This window comes from Melozone crissalis, unplaced genomic scaffold, assembly GCF_028551555.1.
Source record: "Melozone crissalis strain CALT ecotype California unplaced genomic scaffold, PUWL_Pcris_2 ptg000042l_1, whole genome shotgun sequence".
Taxonomy (NCBI): Eukaryota; Metazoa; Chordata; class Aves; order Passeriformes; family Passerellidae; genus Melozone; species Melozone crissalis.
The window spans coordinates 9965881-9992011 of record NW_026535820.1 but is presented as its reverse complement, the minus strand read 5'-3'; the positions used below and the strand labels follow the sequence as shown (position 1 = coordinate 9992011).

At 41.4% G+C, this 26131-nt stretch overlaps 2 protein-coding genes across 2 annotated transcripts in view; one reads left to right on the top strand and one right to left on the bottom strand.

Annotated features, from left to right (window-relative positions):
- The window catches only part of ATP6V1H (ATPase H+ transporting V1 subunit H), a 47673-nt gene extending 43221 nt beyond the window's left edge, over positions 1-4452 (bottom strand). Inside the window, exons 1-2 of the mRNA XM_054285146.1 lie at positions 4329-4452; positions 2908-3034 (exon numbers count right to left, since the gene is read on the bottom strand). Coding sequence (XP_054141121.1) covers positions 2908-3011 — 104 coding nt within the window. The 5' untranslated portion in view covers positions 3012-3034; positions 4329-4452. The remainder of the gene's footprint in view (positions 1-2907; positions 3035-4328) is intronic.
- Positions 4453-12977: 8525 nt separating this feature from the next.
- RGS20 (regulator of G protein signaling 20) overlaps positions 12978-26131 on the top strand; it is a 34800-nt gene continuing 21646 nt past the window's right edge. Inside the window, exons 1-2 of the mRNA XM_054284839.1 lie at positions 12978-13474; positions 15809-15811. Of these exons, the coding sequence (XP_054140814.1) occupies positions 13352-13474; positions 15809-15811 (126 nt within the window). The 5' untranslated portion in view covers positions 12978-13351. The remainder of the gene's footprint in view (positions 13475-15808; positions 15812-26131) is intronic.

Here is a 26131-nt window from a genome sequence, read left to right as displayed (position 1 = left end):
TATTCAGTTTACAGTTACAACCTTCAGAGATGGAATAAACACTGTCAGTTAATCTTTAGCTTAAACTGACTCTACAAGAGAAGTCAGGCTACTGAAGTCTGACCAGCTACAAGTGAGCCATTTTACTTTTGCACTGAGGAACAGAGAAAGGAAAAAAAGAACTTCAGATGCCCTTCTGGGTGACCCTGAGCCCAATGCTGTTGCAAGTGATGCAATCTTCAAAGCACCTTTACACACACACAACTGCCACAGGCAGAGGAGAAAAAACACCTCATCAGAATTTCTTGTGAAATTCTTTGACTTCAACTATCTAAGTACTATCTACAGTTTCTTCAACTACATAAATACTGCCTCTAGTCTAAGAAGCATAAATCATGTTTAAGAAGCAAAAATCATGTCACACCTGAGTTGATGTGTTAACTTAGGGAAAAGAAAAATATTTCCTTTCATTTAAAAACATCTGATGAGTTGAAATAATTCCTTCATACATATTTATATGCAAGTTTACCACAGTAAGTGCACAGATAATCAGAACAAGGAGCTCAAAAGAAAGAGAAATGTCCTTTCAAGCACCCCATTTTCCTTCTCCACAAACCAGACCAAAACAAACCACTCTGACCTGCCTCTAACAGGTGCATCAGAGAAAGTACTTTCTACTCATTTAATAGTGTGTTTCATTGCAGAAATGAATCAAATAACTGCACTGACTGACTTTCCAAGAAACCCCTTAAACCTCAGCCTCAAAGACACCATCACATCCAAACCTGTCCATTGTAAAAAAGGACATGTCCAAATCAAGGCATGAGTTTATTTCCTTTGGAAGCACCAAAAGTTCTGCTGATGCTTTTCAATAACTCACTGTAAGGAAACTCCTCAGGCAAAGAAGAAGTTATCCTCAAGAAGCTCCACAATCCCTCTGGCACCATTTAAGTCAGTCCTTGAAGCCAACTTATTCAGACAGCCAGGCTTTGTTCCTCAGTCGATACAAGACAAAAAAATTACATTTATTTCAGAGCAATAATAAAGAGGACACACTGTTATTGACATACAAAGGACACCAAGCCTCAGAAAGTCTCACTCATCCTCTCATAGGATCATAATACCCAGATGTACTACAATAGCCTCCAAAACCTAGCTAATTCCAAGAGAGGAAATAACTAGTTTATTCTTTCTTCATAGATTCCAGAACAAAACCAAGTCAAATTCTACATGTAAAATCCAAAAAGGAACCCTGCCCTCTGGTCAAAAGAAGTTATATAAAAATTTGCTGCCGGATTCATAAACTAAACTCCCTGTTTCACACACTGCACCAGAGAAAGACAATTCCAAGAATAAATTAAAATTACTAACAGCAGACCACATAGCCAAACAAATAATACCACACAAATTCAACTCCTTGTCAAATAGAGCCATCCCCTATACAAAAGTAACAGATTTTTCTCACCAGCCCTATAGAAACACTAGAGAAGTAGAGAAAGAATCTCATATTCATTTCCATGAACAGTGAACAACTAACTGTACTCCCACTTTTATCCTAAGTAACTGCAAACCATCACTGCCACTAGGACAGCACAGGAACATCTGTCCAGGTGTCCTTGGGACACATTCCCTGTCAGACAGACAAAAGGGCACACAGTAACAGCAAAAGCCACTTAGATTGTTTGAGAAGTGCTTGGGAGCTGCCACTGCCAGGTTACCACCCCAACCTTTCTCTTTTGCCTGCAAAGCCACTGAGCACCACACTCAACCAGGAACTGATCCATCTTAAGAATAGCCTAGAAAAAAAAGTTCTCAGAAGATCAGTTCCTTTATGCAGATTTATCATGTGGATATACAATCACATAGAAAAGAATAATACAATTCAATGAAGGGAATAAGCAAGTCTGAAATACACAGGACAGGGCAAAGCAGGTAGTCATTAGTAAGATTCCACTGGGTTAGCATTTCTCAGCTTACATGAGTGCAGTTTTGCAAGGTTATTGCAAATATGACATATTTATATGTACCACAGCAATCTGAAAAAAAACCCTATTTTTTAAAGTGGTATAATGTTGATAATCAGAAAGCATCATCAGTATGGTATGTGTCTCTATAATCATGAAGATTTCTTCCTCTTTAGTTACAAAGCAATTAATTATAAAGTAATTTGCACTTTGTCAATATTTCTCACATACACCTGTCACAAGGAACAGGCTGCAAGAATGTTTCATTTCACTTCAGAGTACAGAGGACTAGTGAAAAGTCTGTTTCTTCTCCCCATTTCCTACCTCACCCATAAAACCTTTCCTCAGCTTGTCTCTATGCCCTCTTGCTTCTCCTGGTGCCATCACATCCATGCAAAAGGAAACTCTGAGCCTGCCTGGAACAGCAGCACAGCTCTCCCCAGACTGAAGCATCTGTTTCAGCCTACTCCCCAATTTGCTTGCTTAAGTTGTCCTCCAGAATTAATGCTCCTTTACTTAAGGTACAGCTTTTTTTCCTGGACTACCACTCCAGTTTTGCTAGTACAATTTGTATTCCCACAAAAAGCACTGCAGCAACAGACATACTATACTTACACTTAAGACAATTATTACTGTAAACACTTCTTAATTCAGCAGTCACCCAATAAGGCTGAAATTGAGACTGGTGTTTGAATTACCAGGCAAAGAAACAGTTTTACCAAACATTTGTGCAAACCTGTCCCATTTGCTATTACAACATTCAGCTGATACAAGTAGAGTTCCCCTTCTGGTAATAAGTCATAAGAAAATTTTCCACAGCCACTTCCATTTAATGTAGATTTTTTCCAACTACTTCCAAGCTGACAGAGCATTCTTCACTGCAACATAATGCTCCACTGGAGCCTAAAATCTCAAAAAGTCTAACACTTAAAGGGGGAAAAGAATGTGGAAATGTTTTACTTACTGGAGATATGACTGCCAGTTTACTTTGTTTGCCCGAACCTCAGCAGCTTTGGCAGCAATGATGTTTGTTGGGACAGCAGCATCCACAGCACCTCTGATATCCATCTTGACTGATAATTAAAGTGTACCTAGAAATGCAAACCAGATTTGAGACCTCTCATTAAACAGCAGAGTATCTGTCTGTTAATATTTTAAAGAAATGAAAAGAAAAATCAGTTTCCAGGTGTCCCATTCCTTAACACTGTACTAGTTAGCTTCTGAAAAAATCCAAGTTTTATAAAGTACTTAAAGCATGGCTTATTGGAAACAAAAATAAGCCAAACCTACACACTCAATCATAAGTTCACTAAAATAAAAGACACAGACCATTACTAAATAACTCCCAGTCTTGTGAATCCTTGAACAATGAAATTAAGTTACTTAAATTAAGGTGCCTCTTCTGCATCATCCAAGTAGCCCTAAAGATAAGAGAACCTGTCTTCTTTCCAGATCTTCTTTCCATAGTTAAAATTCAGCGCATATCCTCCCCACCCCCACACCTTAGGACTGATTTACTTCAGATATTTGTCTAAGAGCATTTAGACATTAGAAACATGCAAACTACAACTTCAGGGAGGAAAAAAAACCCACAAGTATATACATTAAATCCATGCTACACAAACTTAACAAGAAAATCAAGATCATTAGTGTACAGAAAGCAAACTGAAAAATAAATACGGACAGAAGCTCTTTATCAGGATACAGCACATTACCACAGACAGTGACCTTCACCACTTCTTCCCCCTTCCTTTGCGGTTTAAATCTCCACCTGACGTTGATGCCAAAACAAGAAGTGTGTTGGCAGAGACTCCAGATCCAGCTAGAGCTGGAATTGCTTACAGCCTGACCTGTACCCAGCCTCTCCACACAGCCTGTTTCTGGCCTGCTCTGGGGCCCTTACAGACCAAGCAAGAGCAAACTGGCACCTTCAGGCCTATCCCTCACAAACCCACCCTGCCTCTATGACTGAATGAAAATACAGTTTTATCAAAAGAAACCAGAAAAATAAGGAACTATCCTGGGCAGAAAAGGACAAATGCCCTTCCTCTGAAACCACTTCAGTGAGCAGACCCGCACACAGGCGGCACCGCTGTGTCCTTCAGTGCCCACGGAAGGTTCCCAGGCCCTGTGACCCACCCAGAGCCACTCGAACACCGCCCGAGGGCAGGCTCGGTACCAGCGGTTTCGGAGCTGCAGTTGAGCCGCAGCAGCAGCGCCTGAGACAGAGCAGGCACGGTCCTGCCGCTCCCGGCAGGGCTCACCCAGGGGCCCGGCAGAGCCCGGAGCCTGGCGGCAGCCGCGGAGCCCCCGCCAGAGCCCGTGAGGCGGCACGGCCCGACACCAGCACCCACCGCGCCAGGGCCCGGGGCAGCTCCCACTCACCGCAGGGGTGTGCCGGCGGCGGAGGCCGTGCGGGGCCGGAGGGAAGGAAGCGGGGAGGGAATGAAGAGGAGGAGGGAAGGAGAGGAGAGGAGAGCAGAGCAGAGGAGGCCGCGGCTGCCCTGGGCAGCCCGGGCAGAGCGCGCACCCGCCGGCCCCGCCGCCGCCGCCGTCGTCATGTGACGCCGCTCACGTGAGCGAGACGGCGGCCTGCGAGGGACATGCCATCCCACGGCGCCCCGCCCGCGGCTGCGCGCTGTCAGTGCTGTGACTGTCTACCCGTATTTAGAGCACATAAAAATACACATGGGGGTTTGTATGTACCTACACATGCCATAGAGCCATAGGATGGGCTGGGCTGGAAGGGACCTTCCAGATCATCTGATTCCACCGCCCCTGCCATGGATGCAGCTCAGGACAGGGTTGGCTTTCTGGGCTGCGAGGGCACATTGCCGGGTCCTGTTAAACTTCATGCAAACCAACACCCCCAAGTCCTTCTCCTCAGAGAATCTGCTGTCAATCCTTTCCCTGCCCAGCCTGTTTTTGTGTCTGGGATTGCCCTTGAAGCGATACGCAGAATAAATAAACTCCACAACCAGATATAGTTATGAAGTGGGTATGTATGTCAGCGCCCGGCACAAGCGAGATAGCTCTCATGAAAACTTGTGCCGCGAGCCTCAGTCTGACCCACATCTTTATTCACAAAGGTATTCCATATGCAGTACATTTAGACATTAGAAACACAAAAACTACAACTACAACTTTTCATGCATATTCAACCCCTGGCCCCGCCTTCCTGGCCTCGCATGGTAATCACATCCGCGCCCTTGTGGGCACGCGTTGTTTGCTGTGGTGGTAGCACGGGGCTCTCTGGTGGTCTCTGAGGCTGAAGGCTGTGGTCTTCCTCATGACTGAACTGTTGAACTTTTCTACTTTACGCATGCGCTTTGGTCTCTTGGCGCTTATCTGAGTACGTCTGTCGGCCTTGATTAGCTTGGAGAAGGAGGAGTCCCTTTATCTGGGCTCTTTGCATCCCTTGGTCTAGCCTGGTGTTGTTCTTCATGCAAGAAGCTTCAGAAATTTGCATCTTCCTGTGCCCTTTGTAGCATGGCAGAGGTTTCTTAAGTGAAAAGGATAAAATTCAACACATAGTTCTGCAAGCTAAACTTTAAATGCTTAATTTATATTGCTAATTCAAATGAACTCTCTATTGAGAGAGATTTCTAATGAAATCTCTATTTCACCCTGACCCACGTGTGTATACGTGTACGGTTTTACACAGGGGATCTAATCCCTGACTGGGATGGAGCGTGTGCCCACAGGTGCCCACCTGCGCTGTTTGCAGAAATGGCTCCGTTTTTCCGGAGTGTGAAAAACGCCAATCACTCGCTTTTAGAATTTTAAAAGTTTAATAGTAATAAAATGGTTATAAAAATAGTAATATAATTAGAGTAATAAAAATGTGAACAATTGGGATTAAGATAATACAAGACAATAAAAACAAAGAGTTACAGACAGTCCAGGTACCTCTTTCTGGCAAAATAGTCCCGAAAAAGGACCCACGTTAACAGAGGATTAACCCTTAAAAACAATAGCCCATTGCATATTTATACATCTCATACGTGATGCTTAAATTCCATTCAAACACAGGATTCTGTCTGGTCAGTGTCAGCTTCTTCCTCTGAATCCTGATGGCATCTTCAGGGCTGGGCAGGGTGTGAAGGAGTTAGTTTCTTCTGAAAATGGAGCAATAAATTCTTTTTTCTCTGAAAGATTTTGGTGTCCTGTGGCTGCTATCTGGTGCAAGTACCTCATTCCTTTCTTTAAAAAAAATATCTCACATACATAGTTTCTATTTTAACATTATGTTATAACCTAAAACTATATTTAACACACTACTTAAAAAAATTAATACAGCATAACTTTCTAACATAACACATATAATATTCATTTTAATACTTGCAAAAAACTAATCATAAAATATGCATTTTTCACACAGAGACAGCATGAGTCTGGCTGGGAAGGAAACTTGAAACTGAAGGCCCAAGTGTTTCAGAAGCTATGGACTTAAACTTTTATGTTTCTGAGGAAAAAAAAATCTCAGTGCATTCATTTGTTGAGTGAGGTTTTCCAGCCATGCCGTGCTGAAGTACATAGACAAACCACTACTGGTCAGAAATTATCCCAGACAGTCATTCTGCTAACAGATAAGGAGAAAACAAAAATAATCAGGGGGGTTTCGTGTGAGCGGATCAAGACAGCCAATGTAGAGCTGGCTTAGAGCTGGTCTACAGCTCATCTAACTTTTCTAGGGTCTCTTTATTTTCCATTTAGAGGAGACACTATTCTTTAAATCATGCCTGGCATAATAGGTGCCAATAGGTGGGGCGGGGGTTTAACTCCAGGACAGTTGTTGTCACTGTGCTACTGATTTATACTTCTTGCACAGAATTTTTCTTTTAAAATGGGTCTTCCTTCATACCCCCCCAAAAAAACCTGTTGATTTCTTCATAACACAAGCATAAATCCCAGGTACAGTCCAAGTAACAGCATTTGCATGTCTTTCTGCTTCATCAGAAGAAAGCTCCCTAAGCCCTGTGCACACTCTGTGTCATCAAGTCTGTAATAAATACATCCATTAATGTGATTCTGTGGATTACCAAACATGTGGGACGTGGAGATTTAATCTAACAAATTTGTGCTCTTGCACATTGCTTACTCACAGTGATAAGAAATGCTGGCACAGCTCCTGATCTCTAGCACAGATATGTCCACACAATTTTCAAAAATCTGTTTGAAAGTTCGCTTGAATCTGATTTTTACTTCATAGCTGAGAGTTAGAATTTGGCCTTATTTAAACCAGTTCCTCTTTTAAGAGTGTTAGTAACTTCAGTCCTGTGGCATTCAGTATTTCCTGCTTCTGCTCTGCCTGTTTATGGCATGTCTCACTTGCCACTCCTTTCATGCCTAGCATCAGGCCTGTGGAATAAACATACTCACCTTTTCCACAGTCCTTCCAAATCACGTTACCGATGATGGTACATATGGCTCTACCCATTTTATAAAGAAACAGAAGCTAAAGATCCTGCAAGATAAACAGAACAAGGCTTGAAGCTTTTAAAATGCAACTTGCTTAATGAGGGCATGTGCTGGTTTTGGCTGGGATTGAATTTGTTTTCTTTACAGTGACTAGCATGAGGCTATGATTTGATTTGTGCTGGAAACAGGGATGTTTTCACTGCTGCTGAGCAGGGCTTGCACAGCACCAAGGCTTCTTCTGCTCCTCCCTCCACCCCTCAGTGAGAAGGCTGGGGGTGCACAAGGAGTCTGGACAAGACACAGCCAGGACAGGTGACCCCAGCTGACCAAGGGGATATCCCACACCATATGGGATCATGCTCAGCATATAGAGCTGGGCAAAGAAGGTGAGATAAGGGGAGATATTTGGAGTGATACTGTTTGTCTTCCCAAGTACCTGTTATGCATGATGGAGCCTTTCCTGGGGATGGCTGAACACCTGTATGCCAAAGGGAAATGGTGAATTAATTCCTTGTTTTGCTCTGTTTGCATGAGCAGCTTTTGCTTTCTCTATCAAACTGTCTCTACCTCAAACCGTGAGTTTTCTCACTTTTACTCTTCCATTTCTCTCCCTTCCATGGGGGAAGGTGAGTGAGCAGCAGCATGGTGCTTGTTTGTGGCTGGGGTTAAACCACAACAAGGCTTCAAAGGCCTGATCAGTGATCCTACAAGCTACAGTCAGCACATCAGGCTTTTTTTCCATGAAGCTGCCTCAGTTGTCCACAATGATGCTTCTGCCCAGACCCCAAACTGTCCTAGCACTGAAAACACTGATTGTCCTGGGTTGACTATATGATGCTTTTATCCCCAGTTGTCTCGTTCTGTTTATGTTGAAGTTTTGTACCTTTAAGAGTGTTCCAGAGAGTGAAGGGGGGGAGAGAAGAAGCAGCAGTTAGTTTTCAGACACTGCACTTCTCCTCCACATTCCTGCTCCTGACTGTGTTGTCTGTGAATGAACAGACAGCAGGACAGAGCTCTTCTTTTGCTTTTTAGTTAGTTTTAGCTAGCTGAGGCAAAGAAGTTCCCTGGACTGATTTTTTTTCCTTTTTCTTTGGACCTCTTGAAACTGCTCTGGACTGAACACCCAGGAGAGCACCGGCAGCTGCAGCTGTGGCCCACCGGGCCAGGCCTGGCCTGCGACAATTCCAGCACCCGAGGGACTGATCAGAGACTGAATGAGCTGCTGCTTGAACCCGGGGTTTTCTCAGTTTGTCATCTCTTTTAAAGTGGCAAGGGGTCTCATTGTTTGATATTGTGTTGGTTTTATTGTTTAATAAACAGGTTTTTTCCACCTTTCTCCAAGGAGGTATTTTTTCCCTCCCAGACCAGTTGGGGGGAGGGGCCGATTGTATCTGCTTTTCCCACCGGAGATCCTTTGGGGGATTCTTCCCCAAATTTGCTCTAAACCTGGACACTGATAAATGTGCATTCTCTTACCTAAGCCAAGTATGATATTCTTCCATCTTTACCCTTCCAAGCTCAGCCCAATAGTTTAAGTAAACCCTTAGAAACTGGATCAGCAGCCCTTAATGTGCATTTCCAGCGGTCAGTTTTAAGACACAGAGTTGCTCCTCACCATGTGCCCCTATGTCTAACAGGATAATGTCTCAAATTCTTGCTTAGACATGCAAAGGCATTTCTTCTGCCAGGGATCACCTGTTTCAAGGAAATCATCCAAAATGCTGTAGTCTTCTTTGCCCAGCATATTTCTCCCAGGCCTTTAGCACACTTCTGACTTAACCCAGGAGTACCACAGTACTCTGTCTGAACCTGAGTATAGGCATGCACAGGGTTGTGGCTCTCTCACTTCTTGTTCCTGCTTTCAATATTGTTTCAGGACCTTACTGTAAGCAGAAAATAATAATTCATGGTTTCAGTTTGGTGCCCAATGTAATCTCTTGTTCAGAATATGCATCAGGTCATCAGTGGTCTTTTTTCTTTATAGCAGACTATTTTTTGCCACCTGCAAGAGTTTATCACCATCCATTCAGCCTGGAGTCTGGCTTAAATAAGATGGATTGCTATTTGCAGTCAAAATTTTGATACTACAGCAACACAGTCATTTGTCAGTAGGAAAGTTTTAAAAGGTGTGATTTGACATGTTGACTTCATCATAAACTTCAGTCTGGTTTTACTATTCATTTCCCAGGCTTTGAGAGGCTACAGTAAAAAAAAAATATTTCCCTGTAACTTTTCTATAGCCTTGGAGTGAGGCAAACTGGTTGAAAGTATTCAACTACTGAATTAGCAAAAAGGCAAGGAGGAGAGAAATAGTTATAATAGTGATTACTTTTTTTTTTTTTTTATATAGATTCCAGGGGGTATTTAAGGAACTATGAGAGTAAGCATGATGTGTGTGCCAGGCAAGGTAATAGAATTTCTAGCAGAGGAATCAAAGTAGTGAACCCAATGTGCCATTGCAAATATATTGTTCCTGAATATATTTAATATATTAAATATGCATATATATATATACACACACACACACACACATATATATATATATGTGTGTGTGTGTATGTGTATATATATATATGTATATATATGTATATATATATAATTTTCATATTATTCTATGCCATGCAATGGAATAAAGGCATTAACACAAATTTACTGTAGCTGTAAGGGACAGTCATGTCTCACACCTCTGCAGGGCTCTTCATGTTCTTCAAGGTGTGTAAAGGGTGGTTCTCCATCCAACAACTTGCCTGGGTTAAGAAGGAAAGTCTGGGCATTGATTCGTAACTCTTCAATGAGACACATAGAGCAGAGGGTAGAAAGAAATTAGCAGCTTTCATAATACAGGAAGATCTTCAACAGAGTGCAAAAAGCATCTGGTTGGAGTCTGTTCTGTTCAGCACACTCAGAAGTGTTTGAGGAAGGACATATACAATAGTGTCATATACAATTATACATATATTACACAATAGTGTAGTGGAAACTTTGCTGGTGACAGTGTTACTCCTTTGACAAGTGCACAGTGGAATTGTGAACGACATTGCAGAGGGTGGTGGGTAAGCTGCCTAGATTCCCTTGTGCTCTTATCCCCCATCTCCAAACACTTGGCTACATCTGAAAATCTTCACCAGTGTGAGTCCCATGAGGCACTCTCTGCATCAAGGAACTTCATTGCATTGCAAGGGAAAGCTTTGAGATAGGAAAGAATTGTACAGTTTTTACAGGAGCCTGTCTTGTGTGCCTCTCACCACTATGACAGCAAAAGGCAATTCTCAGCAACCAGCACAAACCCATCCTGTGTCATCAGGTTGGAGCATCCCATGGTGCCTTATTTATGCTGGTTGATTCTCTGGATCTTGCTGAAGGTAATGACTGTAAAAGTGCTGTGTGCCTGTTTTTTTGGCAAGCAGCTATGCTTTAGGAGTCAGGTGTGCAAAGCAATTCTCATTTAGCTATTTTTGGTCACATCAGTTCTTGTCCATTTTTTTCTGGCAATGCAGCTTCACTTGAAGTTGCTATGTTTAGATGATTTTATTGATGTATGAAACAGAGTAAAAAGTGAAAAGTGCATCAACATGCAGGAATAAAAGTCATCAATATCCTGGATCACAAAGAAGAATGCTCAATAGTTTAATACCAGAAAATTAATGCAGATGAGTCATCCTCACACTAAAACTACAGACAGCTGGATCGTGAGAGTGTTTTTCTGTTCTCCTTTCTTTCTTGTAATAAGAACAATGTATCATTGTCTACCACTTATTCTCCAAACTACAGAAGTGTTTTGCACACCTGCCATTTAACCTTTCAGCATTCTGTACATCACCTGGCTCCTGCATGTCTGCACAACATGTATATTTAACATATATAGAAGAAAATGCTTTGAAAGCTTATCCAAGCAAGACATGCTTAGAAGGTTAGGAAAGTGAACACACTTCCCTAATTCACAAAACTATCAAGTAATTTTTTTTTTTTCCTGTCAAATTGTGGAGGGTTGAAGAGGCCTCATTGAAGAGACCTCCTTGCATGGAAACAGAAGTGATTTTCCAATATGAAAAGATGTGGAGTACTCCATTACATGTTTGTCCTGAGGAACTATAGCAAGATTGGCCCATTGTGAACTTGATTTTTACTACTTCATCTGTCTTTGTTTTCTCCTCTATTTTACCTTCATTTTATTGTGTGTGTCATGGTGGGAAAACATTATTTTGTGAGTATCCTTTTTAACAAATAATGCCTGCTTCCTGCAGCCTATATAGACTTATCTGATTTCTAGGTCATAGATCATTTGATAGCTCATGGATCACTTGGATCATTTTTCTTTTAAATTAATCAGATTCTGGCCCAAAGGATCTGGCAAAGCTAATATGCTACAGTTGTGCATATGTTACAACAGACAACCTTCTGATTGTTCCACCACCTCTTTGAAATTAGGTTTTACAAGTTCAGTGAAGGAACCACACATAACTTATCTGCAATAGGAGCGGCCTTTTTGAAAGAAATATAAGCTAACATGTTATTGTAATAAACACATCTTCTGTTTTTTCCCCTAGCATAATGGAATAATCCTGTAGTGCCAGAAAATTGGAAGTGAAGTGCTATGCAAAAACAGGAACAGAAAGGGCTGTGCAGTACTGTTTGTAGCCTTGAGAAATAATGCATCTGGGGTTAAAATAGTAATGATTTAGGGAGTAGGGACACGTGTCTCTGCCTCATGTACATTCCCTTCTCTGTTGAAAGCTGAAGTCTCCAGCCACTCTTTGAGCCTACAGCATCTCCTCCTTTCACCATTAGTCTCTGTTTCTTTGTGCCAACAGCTTTTGTCTGTACACCTGGAAGTGTAGAAGGAGTGCTCTTCTCCTTCATCCTCTCAGAAAAAGGTAAAGTCAGAACAGTAGGTTTTTGGAGAAAAAAAATGAAATTATGAGCTACCCAGTGCTGCTGATGGTAAGTCTGGCTAGAGGACAGAAAAAGAAAAAAAAAAAAAGTTACTTACTGGAGCTTATGCTACAGCTTTCTATAACAGAGTCTACTTTACAATGACTTCTACTGCCATTGTCAAGCCTCATTATTCTTAGTTTTTCTCCTCAGCATTTACTGGATTTCTCTGAAAAGAGGACAGAAGTGTCACCAAGGCAGCTCTTCTCACAAGAGATGCTGTGTGGGCAGATATGTTATATCTACCGTGTATCTACAATGCTGAATTGTCAAACCTTTAGACTCTTGGTAGAAAAAAAATGTTGGGTTAGACATCTTTTTTAGTTTGAGAAAAAGATGTAAACAATAACAAGTGGGTGTTGGCAAAAACTTGGCAGCCCTCTATACAGCTGGGAGAAATAATCTATTAATAATCTACCTGGAGCCATAGTCCTTATATTTAGTGTGTCTGTATCCTGAGACACAGCTGCAGCTTGTGTGCTGTTTTCACTGGTGCTGCAAGGATTAGCAGCAGGCCATCTGTTCAGCCACTGAGGAAAACCAGGTGATTGGCAGGTACCACTGACCTAAGACAGACATCTCCTTTTGGTGCTGCCTGCAGAGTGGAACTGTGTGCTGAGTTCCTTCTTCTTTCAAGTTGTAAATGAAATACATTCACTCTGAGGTGATAAAAAGTGTCTCATGGTTGTTCCAGCTTGTTTCTCTGTCGTATTCAAGCACTCTGTGCTTGTCTTTCTCCTTTGCAATTTACTAAAACCTACAAAGTTGTAAGTCTAATCTCTAAGCTGGCACATGCTGAAGGGATGAGACACTGCAGATATCTGAGAGCAGATAATCCTGTTTGTCTCCAGAACTCCCCCAGGCTGCAGGAAGAACTGGCAGGCTGCAAGAGGCCTGGACATTTGTCCATCAGTGTAAGGACAAGCAATCTTTATGTTGTTGTCATTCAGCCCAATGTCTGGGATTTGGTTTAATTTCATCATTAAATATAAGTGGTGCTTTTCCAAGAAAGATCATTGTAAAATTTGATTCAGGAACAGCCTTTTTATTTCTTGATGTGGAGGCAAGTTGTGCTCTACTTCAGGACTCACAGCTACCATGCAGACAATTGTCAGACAAAGGACAACCTCCAAAAAGAAGATGAAGCAGATATTAAAGCTGCACAATGGATTTTCAAGGTAAGAAAAAAATGCAGGATTAGTTATACAAATGTCCTATGTGAGGGGGTGAAATGCTGTACCTGGAAAAGAAGAGAAAGAAGTATTGATGTCATGAACAGCAGCCATAGGTTGTTTATCACCAAGACATCACTATTCATGCAGTTTTCCTTTTTCCTGAGCCTCTTCCCCTGCCCTCTGTTCCTCAGCCTGTTGCAACCACAGTGACAATGGAGGTGGTGATCTGCCTTCCCACTAAGTGTCTGCTTTCAAAGAATATAATAAACACATCCATCTAACAAAAAAATTCATACTTTGTGAAGCTTATCTGTTGCTAAAAGAGTGAGGGAAAATATGTTGCTTCATGGTGTTTAGACATAAAGAATTTTGCTGTTTTTTACTGGTACGATGTCAGATTATTTTTATTGGTAGCTGACAAAAGATAATATGCCAAAGAAATCAAACTGCATTATACTGAAATCTACTAGGGAGTCACAGTAAACCCTCCTTAGTGGACCTATAGAGTATTCCTTAATTAAAAACAACAGTCATGTATCTTCTAGATTTAGTCAAAAGCCTGAAAGCTGCCTGAGGGGTGAACTGCTATTATTTATTTATGCATGCATGCATGTTCCTATGTATCACAGCAAGAGAGACAAATGTAAGAAACTGTATCTTATTAAAGCTTTGGGGCAAAAATGGTGCACCATTGTTCATGATAGGGGAAGGAATGTGATAGCAAAGTCCTGCACTCCTGGAACCACAAAGGTTGTCTTTTTTCAGATTTAAAGCCAGAATAGAGAGGGGCTAAGGCATGCAGTTGAGTTTGTTGGCAGGGTTGGTGAAAGTTAAGACAGGGGAAGAAGCCATTCCCAATTCCATGTCTGCCTTAAAAATATTCAAGTTAAAGCTAGAATTGATCTCTCCATCCCATTTCCTTTGCCAAAGTATAACAATTTCTAAGAGGCCATTTCATTTGAATTATAGGAATGCACTCATCAGAAATCCTAAATTACTTTCACTGCTTTTGCTGAGAGAAAATGCTCAGCCTGGTTTGCTGATATCAGAAGACTGTTTCTGATAATGAACAAAGTACCCTCTGTTCAGAATTTCATGTCATTCTGTTTTCTGTCCATTTGGCACATGAGCCTGGGGACTTCTTGACCCTCTTCAAGGCGAAAGAGGTTTTGTCATAGGCCCAATGGCTCTTGAAGTTAACCATTGACAGTCATAGTTTCTGAAACATAGATTATGAATTCTTCATAACTCATGTCCCCAGACATTTCTTGTTTATCCATCCTTTAATTCACTGCAGGTGAATTGTTCCCTTCAGCTTGCTGATTGCTATTGTGGATATTGCCTGAATTTGTAATTTGTAATTTGCTGAGACTCTGAGAACTTGGTGCACAGGACTGAGTCAGTGACCTCACAGAAGATAACTTATTATTTCTCTATTCTGCAAAGGATTTATCTGTAGAGGGACATAAATACCACTGGAATGTTCAGACCCAGCTACTGTCCACAATTCCTTTAACAGCACTGCTGCCAGCTTCCCTTCTCCTGCTTGCTGTCTGTTCCATTTACTTTATTTAGTGCTTTTGCTTCTAAATGCTGCAGCTCTGCTGGTGTGGCTCTCATCCCTGGTAGCAGACAGCCTGCAGGGACTGCCCAGGAGATGCTGTGTAGCCACTTTCTGAGCTCAGCTGAGTTGAAATTGCTGGGATGTGAAAGCTCAGGTATGAGGCTACATTCTCGGGGGGAACATGTCTCCAAAACTTCATAAACCATATCAGCAAATGATCCTTTCATATATGTAATGTAAGCAATGTTACTGGTAGTTAATGGGTCTACAAGGATTGTGTTAGTGATAGGAAGTTAGAAAACTTACCCATCCAGAAGTGTGTACAGCCCTAAGGCTGGGGAACTAAAGCAAACTGCAGGCTTTACCTCACATGGGTGGGAAATGCCTTTCTCTTTTCCTGATAGGGAACCACTGCACAGAGGGTTTACATGATTTCCTAGTAGTATTTAGGAAAATCACTTCAGGTTTGTAAGGCTCAAGACCCGTTTGTCACACTTCCAGAATCAAGGAGATCACATTCAAACTTTTATTTTCTTTTTATTAACTGCTGGTGACATTGAAATGTACAGAAAGTTCAGGTTCTTTTGGTAAAACGTTTCTATATGTGACACTGGTTGCTACAGAGAGATTATGTTCTTAGACCTGTAATTTGTGTGACTGACAGGGTCCTTGATCAGACTCCAGAGTTCTCATTAATTCCCATGCTCCTTTTCACTTTAGATGAGATTTTGGATTTAATATTTCTCAATGTAACTGGTGACTGCTTCTGAGAGCAAGTTGGCATCTAATGCAACATGCCAAAGAGTAAAAAAGCCAAAATAGCAAATAATTTTTTCAATTAAAAAAAAAAACAAAAAAACACCACCACCACCAACAAACCTAAATATTTTAACGGAACACTTGAATTAGGTTTATTTATTCTTGAATGTGCTTTCAAAGAGAAACTGAATTACAAGAGAAATGTTTTTGAAAAGTGGTAGGCAGAGCTTAAAGGCCTTTAAAGGCCTTTTAAATTCTCTTCATGACGTTTAAATCAACTCAATGAGTTGTTTGTTCTTATCTCCATTTACATTGCTTAGAAAGCCTTTCTCTCTGCCATGTTGGCATCTTGATTTATAAAAGTGTTAAAAAGCAAAAGTGAATAAACTGCTTTTTACCACTATCAACACAAAGATACAAGGACTTTCTTAAGCTAGAGCTAACACAGATGCATTTATGTGTGCTCCCTCGGAGCTTTTAGCAAGTAAACAAAATAAAACACCCCTGAAACATTATGATGCCTTGCATCATATGATGCACTGCATAGGGAGATAGTGCAAGGTTTCAAATATATCTCAGTTTCTTTCCCCTCTGGACAAAATTTAGCCAAAGTCCTGTTCCACAGAGCTCATTGCTATCCTTTCTTCAGAAGAGGGTGAGAATGTTCCTCAGAGAGCTGCCACATTTTAGTTCATGTCCAGATTACACCTGGATAGAACCTGTTTCACTTCTATAACATAATTATGGCTTCTAAGCATGCAGTCTCCAGATTTGGTTGGGTTTACATGAATAATGCACCTACAGACAGCAAGGGACTGGGCAAGTGCAGATAGGAAAGCAGTGTGAGGGCTCTGAGGGCATTGATAAATGTTAGAAATGTTCATGGCCCTGACCAGCCTCAGCTGGGGTCTCTCTCCTCACCCATGGAGAAGCAGCTCTGTTAAGTTTAGCCCACAGGGGCTGTTCCCTTGAGCAGAGCCTGAAGGGGTGATGGTCTCCAGCCAAGTGACAGCCATGTAGGGGAGCCTCCCACCCTGGGCTGAGTCTCTGCCTTGGCCTTGGCTCTCACCTGTCAGGGTGGGCTTGCCTGGTGGCTGTGGGACCTGATCGTAAATCTGATCTGAGAGTTGATTTCCACCTTACTGTGGTACTTTTATTATCTGGATCTTTCTTTAACTTGTCTCTATGTTCTGTTTGCCTTGCTCGAGTAGTGGGAGTGAGATGTGGGATCCCTTTGCTTCCAGCTCTCCTCCTGTGAGGAACAGCCCTGTTCTTGCTAGGGATTGAAGCAGCATCCTTTCCAGCTTCTGCTGACACTTGCCTCACCTGTAAGGGCTTCCCTTCCTCCACAGGCAGGGAGCAGAGAGGTGAAGAACAGCACAGTGTTAAGTGAGGAGGTATGTGCCAGGGAGATGCAGAGAGCCAGTATGAATCCTCCTTAAACAATAACCTGCAGCTGAGGCACCAGGACACCTGCATGGTTATTCCAGCATGGCTTTCCTGCTTGCCAAGTCCTCTCCGCTTAAATTCTGTGTGGGGGACCAGGCAGAAATAGAAATGGCATCAAGCATGCTGCCTGAAGGAGCAGTCCCAGGGAAGTATGGCATCCTTTATCCTTGCTCTAGCTGATCCAGCTCTGCAGGAATCCTTTGGGCCTGGAGATGTCCAACATTATTCTATGGACCGCTTGCAATGTGAGTCACTCATGACCATGCATAGCTCACCTAAATTATTTGGCAACTGCTGTGAATCATAATTTCTTTGATAAAATAGGAATTAATTCACAACCAATTCCAGAAAGGTCAAAAATCATAAAAGTTGTTATTTGCAAAACTTTGGTGCCAGTTGAATAATCGCACTGCTTTTATCCAGGGTCTTCGGCTGATGAGTACTGGCAGTCATTAATTGTTGTTACTCTTAACAGTCCCTCTGAAGTCAGATGTTGTCTTTATCTTTTGTAAGAGTAGGAAAAGTCCAGGCATTAGTAAACATACTCACCCTTTTCAGTCAATATAATCCCCACCAAGTATGTTTACAGTATGTTTTTCATACTCAGTCATTTTTGTGTGTCTGAAAACTTGTGATTGTCAGAGGGTGTTGAGAACAAACCAAGAACACACTTCTGTTCTTCTGAACAGATCTTGTACATAGTTAAACAGGCTGAAACATAATTGAACAGTCACCTATTATCTCTTATGTTTGAGATGGGCAAGGGACGCAAATTGTAGGGCCAGGGATTGAACCCTTTTCAGATGCAGCCAGCATTCTTTGTCCCTGCCAAAATAGTTATTCTCACACAGCAGATGTAAAATTTGAGACATGTTTGACACTGTTTTATTCAGGAGCAAGATTTCAAAGGGAGACAGAATTCTGGGAGAGATATAGGAGTATTATGGGGCATTTAGGACCACCAAGTTATGTGCAGCTAGTCATACTGACAGCTTTGATGATACAGTCTACTGTTTGATAGGGAAAACAATGGGTATTTTGCCAAATAGTTATAGACTAAGATAATAAAATAAAATTATAAGTTATGTTATAAGTTTTAAAGGCAAGCAAAGTTATTTCTAGGGCAAGCTGGAGAGCATTATCTCTCTGTGACGTTCTCTGGTGGTTAATTTAGTTTGCTGGAAATGTATCCTTTATAACAATAGTATATCTTGTCCCTGAAGTGCTTGCACTAGTTAAGAAAGGGCTACTCCTGCACATTTTTCCAGACTATCAACCTTTACGAGACCTGCAGTGTTATCTTGGTTTCAGCTGGGATAAACTTAATTTTCTTCCAAGTAGCTGGTGCAGAACTGTGTTTTGGATTCAGTGTGAGACTAACTTTACTAACAAAGTAAAGTTTTAGATGTTGCTAAGCACTGCTTGCCCTAAGTCAAGGACTTTTCCATTTCCATGTTGGGTTGGTGAGTGGGTGCACAAAAACTGGGAGGGAGCAGGGCCAGGAGAGCTGACCCAAACTGGCCAAAGGCCCATTCCATGCCACAGGGTGCCATGCCCAGTGTATGAACTGGGAACAGTTGGCCAGGAGAGGCCAGTGCAGCTCTGTGGGTCCTGCTGGGGGCAGGGGAGGAGCACAGTGTGCTGTGAATGGGGCACCCTGCAGCAGACCAGGCCTTGGAAGACATGCAGTGAGCCACTGGCTTAGCTCCTGTCAGTGCATGGCACTCATTTCACCACTTGCTGGCTACCCCTGCACAGCCCTGCAGAGATCTTTAGTGTTGGGTTGGGGCTTTTCTTCCCACATTTCCTCCAGGTGTCCACAGTATACTAGTCTACTCCAGGCAGCTCAAAGTATTAAATATAACTCCTTTTAGAACGTTATCTTTTCATCTTTAGCATGAAAGTAAGAACAGATGAGTGTGGCTTAAGCAAGAATTGTTCTATCAGACAGAAAAAGTTGTGGGGGTGGTGGGACAGGTTGCTTAGAGAGGTTTTGAAGTCTCTGTCCTCAGAGGACTCCAAATCCTGCTCAGCACAGATCTGGGAAGCCTGAGGAACAGGAGGCAAAACTAGACAATCTGCAGAGACCCCCTTCCAATCTCAACTATTCTGTTGAGAAACAAAGAGCTCTTCAAAGAGTCTTTCTTTTTAAACTTTTCTGTAATTACACAGCATAATAATACTTTTAATTCATAAATTCTTTTTTTTTTTTGCATCCAGAAATATTTTTCAGAGAATAGCTGGCTGTATTGCTCATCATTGTCTATGAGCCAATAATAGCTGCATAGACAGCAATCAGAGGCCATTCTTTTGTAAAAATTGTCAAAATAATAAGGTACTGCACATTAATGGGTGGATTACTTGCATATTAATGGTGTGCAAATTTTCTAGTCCTCATAGATAATTTGTACTAATTTTCAATAATGTGTTTTTCTAATTTAGTGATTTACATACTTTACTATTAAAATAGTCCTAAAGCTTCCTGTTCACATATGCACCTTTGAAATAGGCAAAATGCAGATTCCCGGGCTGATAAAGACATTGCTGTCAGAAAGAATTTAATTAATATGAAAACCAAAAGGCAAAGTGCTTTTACACTAGTTCTGAAAATTTTTCAGCAAAACAATCCTAGACTGACCTGAATTACCGAGATTGTTGTTATTAATTTACAATGACCTTCTTTAAGTGGAACAAAATGTCATGCTGATGAATAAATAACCTACTCAGCCTAAATCTAGATCAACTCATTTGAGATATGGGTAGCTTCAGGTTTACAAATACATTAATTTACTGTATCCTTTCACCAGCAAGAATTAATAATTTAGATAAAGGATGCTGGGGAAATCAACATTTCTCTGGAAGACCATGGAGACCTTCTTAAAAAGGCATCTAGTTTGGGTGTCTGGGAGCCAGAAGGAATTTACCTTTACTCCATGATATGCCTCTCAGACTCAAACTTGATGAAAATAAATGACTCTTGGTAAAATACAAAATTAAAATGACGTACCTTTCTGCATATTTCTCAGGGATTTTTGAGTGCCAGAGGAATCCTGAAGTACCAGATCAGCAAATCCTTTCAGTGACCAGGAGAATGGTGAGGGGTGCAGTATCGTGGTAATCAGAGGGCTGGAACAGCTCTCCTGTTAAAACAGGCTGAGAGAGCTGGGGTTGTCCTGCCTGGAGAAAAGACAGCTCCAGGGAGATCTTAGTGCTGAATTCCAGTGCCTAAAAGGAGACCACAAGAAAGCTGGAGAGGGACTTTTTACAAGGATATGGAGAGACAGGACAAGGGGAAATGGGGTGAAGTTGGAAGAGAGTGGGTTTAGATTGGATACCAAGAAGAAATTCTTGACTGTGAGGGTGATAAGCACTGGAACAGGTTGCCTAGAGAGGGGTGGATGCCCCATCCCTGCAAGTGTTCAAGGCCAGGCTGGATGGAGCTCTAAGAATCTTGGTCTAGTGGCAGGTGTCCCTGTTCATAGGGTGTGGGAGGTTGGAAATAGATTATTTTTAAGGTCTCTTCCAACCCAACTCATTCTATGATCTAAGATTATCAGAGGCAGTTCTGGGTGGGAGTTTGAAAGTGTCATCTGACATTTGCTGCTAGGATCAGCTTAAATATCCCTGTTTAAATTCATTACTCCTTGCTGTGTGTATGTGAGTATGAAGAGTAATTTACTCCTCCTCCTTGCCTCTTTGTGTACAATGCATGCTACCTGAGATGTGTTTGTGTACAATGCATGCTACCTGAGATGCATTTCTCATGAGTGATGCAAAGACACAAAAATCATTATTTCCACACATGTTTTTTCACAGCAATTTCTTTCCACAAAAATTTCAAAGGCTCCACAGGGGAATAAATGTTTATTTCAAGCCTTTTAATACTTACTCAGTCCTACATTTGCTAGCCCTTCTAGGACAGTTTTTTACTTCCATTCATTTGCATCTTTTCCTAAGGCATATTCAGTTAAAAAAAAAAAAAAAAAGATGCAAAAAGAGATCAGAATCCCATCACAAATACCTTACTTTCAAAGCCAAGCTTCATGTTGCTAGCTGACAGATAGGTGCATCCTTCTGAGAAGGTCAAAGCCAAAGCCATGGCAAGCCAGGAAAGGGAGAAACCATCACTCTTCTCCCAGAGCCCACACAGGGGATGAAAACACCTTGTTTATGTACAATGTAAGTAGTTGTATATTTCTTCACAAGCATTAAAATTTAAAAGTGAGACAGGCAGAACATTATTTTTCCATCAGACTAATCCAAAACATGGGCTGAGGGGAAATTACTTGGGAAATGGCAAGGATCTGTGAGCAGGTGAAGCCTGGCTTGCAGCAGCCTGTGCCTGCCTCCTGGCAGTTCTGGATGTCTCAGAGGACTTGGCCTTTCCCAAAGCCCCTCCCTGTCCTAATGGTGATTCCAAAACTTCCAGGAATTTAGATGTTGAGATCTTTAAGCTAACAGGTATTTATCCTACCACCTTATGTGGCTGGAAACAGCTCAGGAGGCTAATTGCCTTCAATATTATACATTTAGTGTCAGTCTCAAAGTAAATCCAATCTAAAATACTGTATCAGCTGTTAAAGGTAAGAGCAGGCTAAAATAAATCAGGAGCTGCCCAGTGATGCCTGCCAAGCAGCAGCTGATTGTCTCACAAAAGTCACATAATTTTTTCTGGATCACTGTAGCAAGCACTTAATTACTCTCACGAGAAGGATGAAATTGTTTTCAGGAGCCTAGAGATGTCAGGTCTATGCTGAGGAGCTTGTACAGAAAAAGGGGAAAAGCTCAAAATTGTTTTGTTATTTATTTGGTTCCAGTTGTGAACACAGCTTAATTTCAGGAAGTAGCTGTGATTTTTCCTATGACATTTTGTGTGATTTACTTTAGGACTCAGTAAAGAAGAAAACAGTTCTCACTGTTCTGGTGACTTCACTGCTTCCTTTGAGACTAATCAAGTTAAGAGTAAAAACAGTGGGTCAGGCTTAGACCAAAATAGGATAAATTATTTGTTCTTCAACTGTAAAACAATTTATTCTGAGAGACAGGCAGATTATAATATTTTAAAGTATTAATTTTCTTGCATTGCAGTGCTTCATTTTGTAAAATCTATGCTCTTTATTTTTTTTACCAAACCAATATGTTCAAACACACAGATTCTTATGAGACAGTTGTTTAGGGAAGAAAATCTTCTTTAAGGGATTCCTTGCTAATGCTGTAGTTTAGTATCCCCGATGAGCTTTGGCACTCACACCCTTTGTGCCTTTTGGTCCTTGGAACTCATGCTCAGATTTGCAGAGGTGCTCAGACTGTGCTGCAGAAGCTGCTGAGTTGCTCCTCTCTGACCCTTTGCCCTGCCTTTTCATTTGCAAATTCTTGCTCCATTTACTGATTTACATTACCCAGAATTCTGCATGGTAATGCACAGAACATGTATAACATTTATATTTAATATGGGCTCTAAATAAGAGGGTTAAATGGTGTTTCTCAGTTTTCCTCCAGACCTTCTGAATGGTTCAGCATGGAATAGTTTTCCACTCATAAGACTGACAAAGTGAGTCACAGCCCTTAAAAGCCAAGGACATTTCTTCCAACTAGCATAACCCAATGCTCACTGAAATGCTTGATTCTGATTTTGATGACAGACTAGTCTTTCTTGCTGCACTGCATTTGTTCTGCTCATACAGACTCTGTGCAGGTAAATGCATGCTTTTCGTTTCAGTACAAGAATAATGTCTTACTGAATGATTTACCTGGGAAACAGTGGCATGCTCTGGTTGTAAAATTGTTTCAGATTCACAAAAAAACTATGCTTTCTCATTTATCCCTCTGGCTTCTAAACAGGCACACTTTAAACAGGTTCTTACCAACCTTTCCAAATCATCAGGAGAAATAAGTTAGAGGTGTTACAGAACAGAGGAAGAGGTTAGGCTATTGCAGACAGGCCAATTTCAGTCCCACTTTGTATTTTCTGTGTTGTCAGGAGGTATGTTTGAAATGAACTCCAGGAAGGAGGCTGGAAGAGACAGTTTGTCTGCCCAGGAGGGGAACATGGTCTTTCAAAACAGCAGTGTAACAGAGAGAAACAAACCTCAAGTGTGGCCTTGTCAGTGAGTTGATTTGAGCAGTGATGCAGAAAGATTGGGCACAAAAATAAGAATGTCCAAAATTCTATCCATCTGGAGTGCTGTTCTCCCTCTCTCAGGACAACTCTAGAATCCAGAGCAAAGTGCAGTTCAGGGAAACACTGTAGACAGCCTTGGAGAGGCCAGAGGAAAAGCCCAGCCTGCAGAATGGAGGGTGAGTCTCTCTGTACATCAAATGGGAGAAATGTGGTTTTGCAGGAGCACATCAATGCCTCCCTCAAAAGCTCGGTAACTCTGAGTTGTTTTTTTGTTGGGGTTTTTTGTTGTTGTTCTTATTGGCTCATTTGTTGGGGTTTTGTTTGTTTGGAGTTTTTTGTTTGTTTCTTTATTCCTTTGTCTACTTGAGGTCCTCTGTCTTTAACTTGTAACTCAGTGTCTGTGGTGCCAACGGGGACCTTGGAACTGATACCATTTGTTATGCTGCTTCAAGCCTAAAGCAAGCACAGCACTGAGCCAGTGACTTGGGCTGTCTGTAATTACAGTCTCCCTATTCTAGGCAGATACTTCTATAGGGGCAAAAATCACATAATACATCTCTGAAATACATGTTAGTGAGAGATTGTTAAAGGAAACTCCAGAGCTTTCTATTCACTTCCACAGGCATGCTCACTTCTACACAACAGGGATAACCTGACCTGTAGTATTTGTTTGGTACCACTGATAAATCAGTACACTGGGATAGATAACACCTGAAGTCTTCCCTTTCTCAAAATATGTTCACAGCTTCTTCCCACTGTTATTCTTATCAAATCAACTCCTTTTCCTCTCATCATCATTCATATGTCTTTTTAAGATGCTGGATAAATACTCCTGGTCAGCAGATCAATCTAGTTTGCAATGAGTCAAATACAGAGTTTTGTATTCATGCAGCACCAGCCTGCAACATTCTCACTGATACTGCCCTTTAACCTCACACTCTTCAGCAGCCTCTCATTGCCTGCTCTTTATTCTTTTGTTCTTCTTTTTCAAAGGAATTGTAGTGTATTTCTCCTTTCATCTTCTCCACCACCAGTCCTACAAGCATTATATTTTCTCCCATCAGTATTTTAACATGGTTGCATAATTTTCCAATTGATCCATATTTTATAAGGTCCAAAACCTCATGAAAATTAATGGCAGAAATCACAGTGTCTTCCTCAGAAATCTTGTCAAGCTGGAATGTTGCTGTGCAGCCACCTCGTGCAACCAGGCTTTCAGACTCACTTTGAACTACTCAAAGACTCTGAAACCTCTATCTGTTCAGGGACACTGGTTGCAAATTGCCCTGTTAATCTTCCTGTCTGAATCAGCTCTGGAATGTAACTATAAACTGCTCTTTAACACCTAAAAATTGTATTCATGGCAGCTTTGATTCCTTCTTTAATTTAACTATATTTATTACCTTGCAAGTAAGAATCCTGTGTAATAATTAGGTTTTGTGTGACCCAGAATATCAGAGATGCTTCTGCAGGTCTTGGTTGGATAGGTACCTCTTGAGTGACAGTGATACTGTGGAGATATTTTTACTTTTCTATCATGAAAAAAGAGAAATATTGTTCTCCAATGGATCATTTAATTTCCATATGGGCAGAGAAGAAGAGCCCTAATAGCACAATGAGGAATAGTGCTTTGGCACTAATCCTTAAGTGTTGAGGTTCCCCATTCAAATTGTAGGTGCACAGTGACACCTTCTGGAAGCTTGTAATGAGCATCCCCGAGCCACTTCCATCGTCTGGAAACTCACAATTTTTGTATGCAGAAGCAAATCTTTTTCTGATCAACATTTTGACCAGAGAATTCCTACAGGGTGTATCACATTACTGACACATACACTAACAGAACATGGTCGTGATGGAAGAGATTTTTATTTTTAAATCAAGCCTGTAAGGGTTTTCAATTATTCCAAATAATTCAAAGGTTTATGGGGGGGGAAAATAGAGGATAGAATTAGAGATGTATGCTAACCTCATGGTTTAAAACAAAATGCATGCATTTTCATTGGGATTCTATTTGTCGTTATTTAATGTCATACATCAAGTGAGAGAATCACAGAATATTGTGAAGATTCAATTTGTCAAACATGACCAATTAAATGAATGACAGCTTTTCTTAGTGCACTTGCACTTCAGCAAAGATTTAATTTTTGTGTGAAATGAAACACAATTGCAGTTTCTAATTAGACCTTCTCTGCCCAGGCAACCACATTCCGGTGTAGTCTGTAAATCTGCCAGCACCTCTGCATCACCAAGGATTTTAAGCACGAGTTGGGCCACAGAGCAGGCCAAGGGCTGTCCAAGGGCTCACAAACCCCCCAGAGCCCACCCCCATCAGCTGGACTGGGCCAGAATGAGGAGTGGAACCATCACTGAGCTGACTCTGACACTCTGAAACCCAGCACTCAGTGCCAATTCAGTATTGCTGGAGAACATATCCCTAGCTCTAACATTGAATTCCATCTCAAATGTTATTTCTCTTTAAGTTTCCTCTGCCTTTGAAGTAACAAAGATGTGATATGTAGGAGGAGAAAGAAACAGAGTTGTGAGCAGAGATGGCAGAGGCTTCCTGCAGCTTTGGAGCAGACACTGACTGATATAAATACTGAAGCTAAGGGTTTTGTCAGAACCTACGCATGGGACTGGACAACTCTGAGAAAATACACCACCCTAGAGAATGACCTTACAGTGATGAAATAATTATCAAAGCACTAAGCAGAGCCACCAACGGCAAGAAATTCTGACTGCACCGAGACCTAAATCACATCTAACC